We start from the raw sequence: 8,685 nt of genomic DNA, 5'->3' as shown, positions 1-8,685 counted from the left end.
GAATAACTTTTCGAGGCTTATGCCAACGGCCTTGTAGCTTTATTATATTTACATCCTCCTCTCTCGGGAGGGATATCCTGGATGGCCTTCCTGGTGATTCCATTCAGAGCATGCTGAAACTCAGTTGTTACATCCCAAGTTCTCATGTTAGGAAGGGAAAACTGAAAAGTCTTCTAGGTATGATTCCACCTGAGTAGATTGCTTGGATTTGCCAGCGTTTGACTAATAAAGATGCCCCCCCCCCCCCCCCCCCCCCCTTTTCCAAACTGACAATTCAGCAATGTTCAATTCATTTTCCTCTGATCTTGGTTCTGTTTTATAGTCTATATAACTTCCAACCTTGCCCCCCCCCCCCCCCCCCCCCCCCAAAAAAAAAAAAAAAAAAAAAAAAACCCAACAGTAACTTGTAATAATTGAAGTATGCCAAAAACTTTTAGTACTATAATACAATGAAATGAATTCGATCTCAATTTTATACTTCGCATCCCAACAGTGAACGCTGTCAGGAAAATGCATTCCTGGTAGCTTGTGATGAATCAACGTGTAGAGGAATTATCCGTGTAAAACACGATGGAGTATATGTGCAGATGGCAAGAAGACCACATCTCAGATATTCATAATCAACTTAGCCGGGGACCCTCAAAACGCAGATAACCCAAAGCTTAAATCATCTGTATTTTTCACTATTCACCAGCAATTCCATCACCAAGTCATTCCAAGAGTCTATTGGCCCTGGCAAGCACCAATGCAAACAATCATTCTGAACTTTAGCATTCTTATCATTCGCAAAGGGCTGGAACTGCCGGTAGGGTCCCGGATGCCCATCAGGCCTCAATATTGAAAGGCGGGTTGTATCCAAAAGCTTCAAAATCACCCCATTTTCAGATCCTACTGCAGCACCCTTGTCAAATTCTTCCAACTCGATGTCACGCATTATACGGTCCACATCTCTCATATCCACCTCACCGTCTTTGAATGGCATTGTTCGGTTGCAGTATCCTCCACTGAACCATTCTCCATTCTCAAAGTGGTCTGGTGTGGTAGTTCTGAAGAAAACAAATGCCTTCTGGCCATGACGCGTGAGAAAGTTGAGAACCAGCTGAAGTGCCTTGCGATATGCATAGTCAAAGCCTAGCTCTGTCAAGTTCTTTCCAGGGCAGTAATGACAGCCTGCGATGGTGTTGTTCTCATGGTAAATTGCCGTTTTGAGAAACCATTTGCCACCAGCAATTACCATGTAATCAAAATTCTTATATTGATTGGTCCAAGTTTCGTCGAGTTTGTCAAGGTAGAGCTGGATTTCCGATGAAGAAACCCCATTCTTGTCCTCAAAGATAGCTGCTTTTGTGAGGAAAGGAGTCCAAATTACTGAAAGTGTGAAGTTGTGAGTAGGAAAGTGCCATCTTTTGGAGCGGTATTCCTCATCGTGGTAGACCTCAACAGCTTGTTCCACCTGTGGGACAGCAAAATTGTTATTTGTAGAATCAAATTGTCAAAACCGAAGAGTGAGTGTAACACGCACTCAATGCCCTGGAGTCAACAAAACAACAATAACAGAAACAACTTCAGAAAGCAAACTCAATCAACCATGTCAGGTGGTGGTAGGTCCAAGTATATGTTCACTATAATTACTTAATATTTTAGGTCTTTGGGTGACACCGGGGGTCTAGATTCTTGAGAATGAACATACAATACAGTCCTGTCCCACTATGTACTTGTTCTCAGTTAGGTCAACTTTTTTCATGGGGATGATATAGTTCAAATTGAGCATAGCTCAGCAACGCATGAAAATGAGAAAGGAACAAAACAGCCATTTAAATTGTCTGCATACTGCAACCAGCCTTTTTCTCGTTATTGTGTTTTTAAGTAGGGTAAAATGACCAACACTTCTAATAAAAGAACTCGAACAGAGGCAATCAAACTAGTAAACACTGTTAACTATTAATTATACAAGTCGGTTTCCTTGCTTCTTTCCTCCCCTTTGTTACTGAAGACTACTTTATCTGGAGTGTAGATCAAAATAACTGCCAACTGGGGTTCTGTTGGTGATAAGTAAACCTAAACCAATCAGTGCTAATAAATGTAGAAAAACCATTAACAGGGATGTCCACAACACTAACTGTTAACATTCAGGAAAAGCCACATCCCACATGATAGGTAAACCTGCTTAGACAAGACATTACAACCTCCTCAGAGCAGTAGTCGAACCACAAAAATGGAAGCTGTCATCCTCCACAAATGAAAACAATTCCCACATGATCTTTGCAGCACAGAAAAAGAACCAAGACAAGAAATGGAGCAGTTTGCACCTAGCTCCACAACCAACACGATAAAAACTCTCTAGGAATGGCTCATGGGAGCTCTCTAGGTGCTGTAGAAACAGGGAAGTCGTGGGTCATGGAGTGACACCTAACACTGGTAACCCATAACTGTTCACTCCATGCTATCACCAATTTTTATTGCTAAAGAAAAAGTGGTAAAGTTTTCTCAATTGTTAAAGAGTCAAGGATGCTTAGCTTTAACCCGAATCTTGGAAGACAGCATAAAGCACATATTGATGATTACAGTGCTTAAGCAATCAACTAAGCAAGAGAAAAAGGAATATTTAACAACCAAAATAGATATAAAGACATGATTCGAAGAAAACTTGACAACCAAAATCTGATATTTCTGAGTACTACTCAGATTAAAGTGTACCTGTGAGAGAATACAGAGCAATGACTGCACATGGTTACGTGAAATGGAATCGCCAACAAAGGCCCATGACTTATTCCTCATAAGGTCTAGAAATCTCTGGGAATTGAACCTGGGTAACTCACAGTCGAGTGGACGCCACCTCCAGAAAAGGTAGCCTGAATCGGGACGCCCATTCCTCATACAATTTTGATGACTCTCAACCACATGGCAGCTCTCGTCGGTGTAAGCTGGACCTGATTTGTCAGCAATCCAATCTCCCGTGAATATATCACACTTTTCTGCAACTATTTGGCGTCAAAACAAAATCAACATAATTGTCTGATAGAAGATCATAGTGGGCAATGATATTTAAGGAAGCACAGTACACTGGAATTAAACTCGAAAACAATCCACTGAATATGGAAGGTACTTATTTTTTTTTATCTGTGCCCAAAATGACAAACTAGTTTGCTAGCAAACAAAAGCTCATAAGAAGAGAGAACTTATTTTCTAACAATAGAAAAGACGCAACAAAAAACCAGCCCGATATTTTTCTTGAAGGAAACAAAAATCAAAGAAAACCCATTTTCTAAGCTAATCTGCATGTTCTCTCATTCATGCATGCCTTCAAATAAAAAACGATGGAAAAATTCCTCACCATTATCAGATGTATGGTTTTCATTTACAGGAGAAACAGCAGAAACAGGCGCCTGAGTGGAGACAGAAACCATAGGGGACTCTGTTTTTCTCTCGGAAACAGGGGGTGTCTCTAACTGTGAAGAAATCCTGATCGAATCAGAGGAGAAAAGGCGAAAAGCGAGACCCAATAAGAGAAATGAGACAGCAAACTTCACAAAGACATGATTGAGTTTGTGGAGTGATAACAGCAGTTTCGAATCCCGTTTCATTGCCTTCACCATTTCGTGTAGAAAAAAACCAAGAAATCTCTGAGCAGTTGGGGAGAGAAAGAGAGAGAGAGAGAGAGAGAGAAGGAAGGGAGACGGTGTATTAGCATGAAAAGATTATTATTGAGGATGTAAAAGAGAGAAGAAGGTTGCTTACAAGGACGTGTTGTCTCTTTACGCTTCTTTGCAGCGTAGTTATGGCCGAGTGTGGATATTAAAGATTCGAGCGTCAGATATTGTACCGTGTGATATTCGAAAAGAACGTCGGCGTTTTGACCTCACGCAAGTTTTAACTTTTATGAATCTACTCACACTTTTTATAAAAGAACTGTTGTGACAGCTACGCACTTTTTAAGGCGAAGGAAATCGCTTTAAAATTTTTTTAGAAAAAAACTCATCACATACCCAACATGCAATAGAAATTTAATTTTAAATCTTTTATCGATCAAACTCTACAATGTCGTCTATGAGAAGTGGTTGTAAACTGTAAAACGACTTACAATTAAATGTGATTAATTTTTTAAAATTTGTGCAGCAAAATAAATCAACATCTTTCTTTATAATTTTGAAAACTACAGGGTCCAAGTTGTTCTTCTGTTATATTTTGGTTTGGAATTAGTAAATATTTTTGTTCAAACTTTAAAGCTACGAATGAAAAAATATATATAAATTGAGTTATATAATAATAATAATTTATTATTATTGATAGGAATTATATAATAACATTAAACAGTTGATAAATATTATAAGATTTACTTAACATGTGTCAAGAAGTTAAAATCCACACACCAACTCTAAAGAGAGTGATCCTTTTATATTTAGGCTTCGTTTGGTTCATTAACTCCTATCAATTCATCTCAACTCATCATTACAACTTTTTCAAATTTCAATACAAAATATAATAAACAATTTAACTTTTTCAAATCTCAAAATAATAATAATATTAAAAAATAATATTTTAACAATATTTTATCATCTCAACTCAACTCAACTCAACTCACTTCAATATCCAAACACACTCTTAATCACCTTAGAACTTGGTTGCACTTCAAATTCAAGCAAAAGAGAAATAACAAGAGTAATGTTATAAATTAGTTACTATTCACTCTTACATTTCATACTTACAGGTTTTTTTTTTTTATAAGATGTATGAGTATTTTTAATAGGATGTGGAGATAATGAATAGTAGTTGATGATACATTTTTTAAAATAATAAATAAAGACAAAAATAAAAAAAAATTGGTACAATGGGGTACATATGCCAGAGGAAGAGAGAATATATGTCAACCGGTCCAGATCTAAACACTTGTGTTGTGATTATTTTGGTAGCAAGTTATTGGGAAAACCAATCTGATGCACATGTTCTGTTTGTCATCTAAACATTTGATAGTGACTGCTTTTAGAGTGTTGTTACATCAAAGGTGGACCACTTTTTAATATATATTTAGCTCATAAAAAAATATTAATAATATATTCCAATTGATTATATTATGTGGGCATGATGATTTACACATGTTTGATTAATCAAATGTTTTTGTTTTTTTTAAAAAAAAAGAAATGGGTATGGGGTTCATATCAGTCAAAATTAAATGGACCAACCTAACACCATGCACCAACTTATTTAGAAGGGAAGGAAAAGATTTGAGAGCTTATACATCTTTATTTATTGACTAAGACACTTAAACTAACACCAAAAATAATTATTGCTCTCACTTGTATTGGTGCATGCGGGTAGAACAAATTGATGGTCAGGAATTGGAGAAGTATAATATAAAAGGAGCATGCTACTCGTGGCCCTAAACAAGAGAGGCAAAATTACTCCAAAAGAACCACGAACATAAGCCTCTTATCACTATGTTATTTAAAGTTTAAAATAGCAAGAGTCGGGGTGTGTGCTACACATGTAGGCACTACACGCCTGTACATACGGCGTGTAAATTAGTTTTGTTTGCATTCAAAACTCACCTCAACTCATCTCATCTCATCATTGCAATTTTTTAAAATTTTCACACAAAATATAATAAATAATTCAACTTTTATTTTACTATTCACAAATCATCTCAATCCATCTCTGAATCCAAACCACTCCATTCAGAGTTTGAAGATCAGCCCCAATCATTGGGCATCCCATCCCACTGATATTCAGAACACGTTTCTAGAGCATTTTCAAACAATCTATAACTCTTTCAATCCTACCTTACTTCCTGATTTGGATGACTTATTTCCGTAAACAATCTCTTACTTGGGTAATAATTTCCTCTATGAAATCCATTCTAATGAAAAATTTTTATCTACACTAAAACAGACTCTTTCCACAAAATCTCCCGGTTCAGATGATTTCACAGGTCTGTTTTATCAACACTATTGGGATATTGTGAAAGCTGATCTCAATGCAGCAATCAAGAACCTCTTCACTCATGGGAAACTTCTCAAGGAACTTAACCCCACCCACATTACTTTGATCCCTAAGACTAATAATCCAAACATAAATTTTAACTACTGCTATACATGAGACATAAATCCATTGGCCGTGCCCCTTGAGCCCATCTCCAATTCCTAACTATCAATTTGTTCTACCCGCATGCACCAATACAAGTGAGAGCAATAATCAATGCACATATTCCACTGCGTAATGGGAAACTTCCAACAATATCTATGGAAGTATTCCTCTTATCACAATCCTCCCATGCCTGCTAGATTTTTTATAGTGGTAAAGATCCTCCTTTTATAGGCCTTAAATTCAGTACTCTTCTAATTTTGTGATTTGCTCCTTATATATGGATGCTACAAAAAATAAATCCATCATAAATTTTGTCATTATGATGCACCAATCATGTTATTTTCGTTTATTTATCTAGAAAATAGCATTCTATGTTTGTAAAAAAAACTCAATAATCGTTTTTATGAAGCATAAGGCGAAGATCCTGCAGGAGTTGAGGCATACAGAGAGATTGCTCGTGCTACTCATACTACGATGGTCATAGCCTAGCGAACAGGCGGCCAATCAATCCTCGTAATCCCTTGTGGCTTGTAGCATAGCATCTGTACCACTTTCCCCTCGAAGATTGCTTCAGTATGCACCAAAAACTCACTTGAATTGCCGTCACCACTTCCTCCGTATCCACCTCCTTTTAATGATGATGATTACTCAACAACCTTCTGTCCAAAAGTCCCTTCACATTACCCTTCTCAGATTCTTCATAAGCCCACAAAGAGAACCTTTTCCAAATCGTTTCTACAGATACTTTAAAGTTCCTTCTCCCACTCACTGCCGCCAACAAAATCATGCCAAAACTATAAGCATCAGATTTTGTTGTTAATGGAAGATTTGCCTGCCATTCTGGTGTCAAATATCCTCTAGTCCCGATGACGCTTGTCATGATTCTATGCATGTGGTCTAGCTTTGCAAGACAAAAATAGGTTGTGTTTGGTTGTTGAACCAAACTCAACTCATCTTAAACAAATCATTAATGGGACTAGGGTTGTAAATGAACCAGTCTGTTCAATAGTCCGCTTGATACTCGTCTGGTTAAACTCGAATCAAACTAGACTCGTGAAAAAAAAAGCTAAACCGTGAAAGTAGATACTCGCTCGATTAGTAAATGACACATACCTAACTAAACTCGACTCGACTCGACTAAAACTCGTTAAGGCCCGCATGTTTATGCCTGAGTCGACTCGTTAGCACGACTTAATTAAAACTCATTTATATATTGATAAATATATACATACACATATGTATATACATATATATATATGTATTAGCTAATAATATAAGCATGACACTTTTATAATTAAATATATAATATGTAATCTAATTACTTATGCTTATATATTGAATATACTTCATAGTTATATTTTTTTTGTATAATATTTAGTTGATAAAATTTAATAATTTCATATGCTAGTATGTGAGAATCATATATGAAATAGATATATGATATCATATTATGTGTATGTATTAATAATTTATGTAGGCATATAATATGTTGTTATTATGGATAAATATCAACTAGTTACATATTAATTATTTATAAATTTTTAAAATCTTATAATTCAATATAGGTTCTACTTGTTAGTTGTACAAAATCAATATTAAATTTTTTATTTATCTAATTTGTTAATTATTAAATCTTGTTAAAAATAAATAAACAATTCGAGTCTAGTTTGAGCTCGAGTTGAGAGTTTAGCTTACTGAGTCGAGCTTGAACAAAGATTAAATAAAAATCTCGAGCTCGAGTTTTTTTATTCGAATTGAGCTCAACAAGTCAAAACTGGCTCGGCTCGGCTCGATTACAGTCCTAGATGGGATATGCTACTTTTTTAACTTCTCATAAAAAATAACTCATCTCAACATACTTAATAAATTTTAACCTAAAAATTTAAATTATCTCAACCTAAAAAAATTAAACACATCTCAATAAGACTCACAAAACTATTATTCACAACTCAACTCAACTCATATCAACATCCAAACGTAGCAGACTTTTGTAGTATAGTTCTCATCCAAGAGAATTTTTTCTGGTTTTATATCACAATGGACAGTGCAATCTCGACAGTCGTGAAGGTATGTGATTTCCCTCGCGCGCAGTGCCAAGAGCAATGTTGAATCGAGATTCCCAAAATCAACAATTTTCTTCCCAACTTTTCATCCTCGGTTTGGAAAAGGAAAGTATCCAGAGACTTGTTCTGCTTGAACTCATACACTAAAAGCCTATGGCGCCATTCACAGCAAAAACCAATCAATCTCACCAAGTTTAGATGATAGCTACTTATAGTTGCACCTAAGCCTCATTTGGTCAATTTAGTTTTTTATACCAAAGGACACATAGTCAATGGTATTACACAACCCAAGACTAACTTGGTCAATATCACATCAATCAGTTAAAAAACACCAAGAGGATAGGAAAATGGACGAAGTATTATGCAGTTGGCAATAGCAGAATATCTTCCATCGTTGTCAAAGGATTTGTGTTAGTGCAAAAGAAAATTTCACAGGGATTGGATTGATGCAAATGAATGGTTCCAAGAGATTGAATATATCTATTCCGCAGGGATGATCAGGAGTCTGGACCCATTCCTACTCGTCCCTAAATATTAAGAT

The 8,685-nt window shown here is 36.1% G+C and overlaps 1 protein-coding gene across 2 annotated transcripts; it reads right to left on the bottom strand.

The window, feature by feature from the left end:
* Positions 1 to 450: 450 nt before the first annotated feature.
* LOC121267468 (protein trichome birefringence-like 25) lies at positions 451 to 3,775 on the bottom strand. 2 transcript variants are annotated; one of them, XM_041171341.1, is made up of 4 exons: positions 3,739 to 3,775; positions 3,335 to 3,623; positions 2,698 to 2,981; positions 451 to 1,453 (listed from the first exon to the last, which is right to left on the bottom strand). In XM_041171341.1, the coding sequence occupies exons 2-4, from the start codon at positions 3,594 to 3,596 to the stop codon at positions 668 to 670; spliced, it is 1,332 nt and encodes a 443-aa protein (XP_041027275.1). In that variant the 5' UTR covers positions 3,597 to 3,623; positions 3,739 to 3,775; the 3' UTR covers positions 451 to 667. The 2 variants fall into 2 exon arrangements, with proteins under 2 accessions (XP_041027275.1, XP_041027280.1); XM_041171346.1 differs by lacking the exon at positions 3,739 to 3,775 and having other exon boundaries at positions 2,698 to 2,975; positions 3,335 to 3,732.
* Between the last annotated feature and the right edge of the window lie 4,910 nt (positions 3,776 to 8,685).

The sequence above is a fragment of the Juglans microcarpa x Juglans regia genome, chromosome 1D (genome assembly GCF_004785595.1).
Source record: "Juglans microcarpa x Juglans regia isolate MS1-56 chromosome 1D, Jm3101_v1.0, whole genome shotgun sequence".
Classification (NCBI taxonomy): domain Eukaryota; kingdom Viridiplantae; phylum Streptophyta; class Magnoliopsida; order Fagales; family Juglandaceae; genus Juglans; species Juglans microcarpa x Juglans regia.
This window is presented reverse-complemented; position numbering and strand designations above follow the sequence as displayed.

Coding starts and splice junctions, on each gene's coding strand:
- LOC121267468 (XM_041171341.1), bottom strand. CDS start 3,596: ATGGTGAAGGCAATGAAACGGGATTCGAAACTGCTGTTATCACTCCAC. Junction 2,982..3,334: donor AAACCATACATCTGATAATG/GTGAGGAATTTT, acceptor GACGCCAAATAG/TTGCAGAAAAGTGTGATATA. Junction 1,454..2,697: donor TGCTCTGTATTCTCTCACAG/GTACACTTTAAT, acceptor GCTGTCCCACAG/GTGGAACAAGCTGTTGAGGT.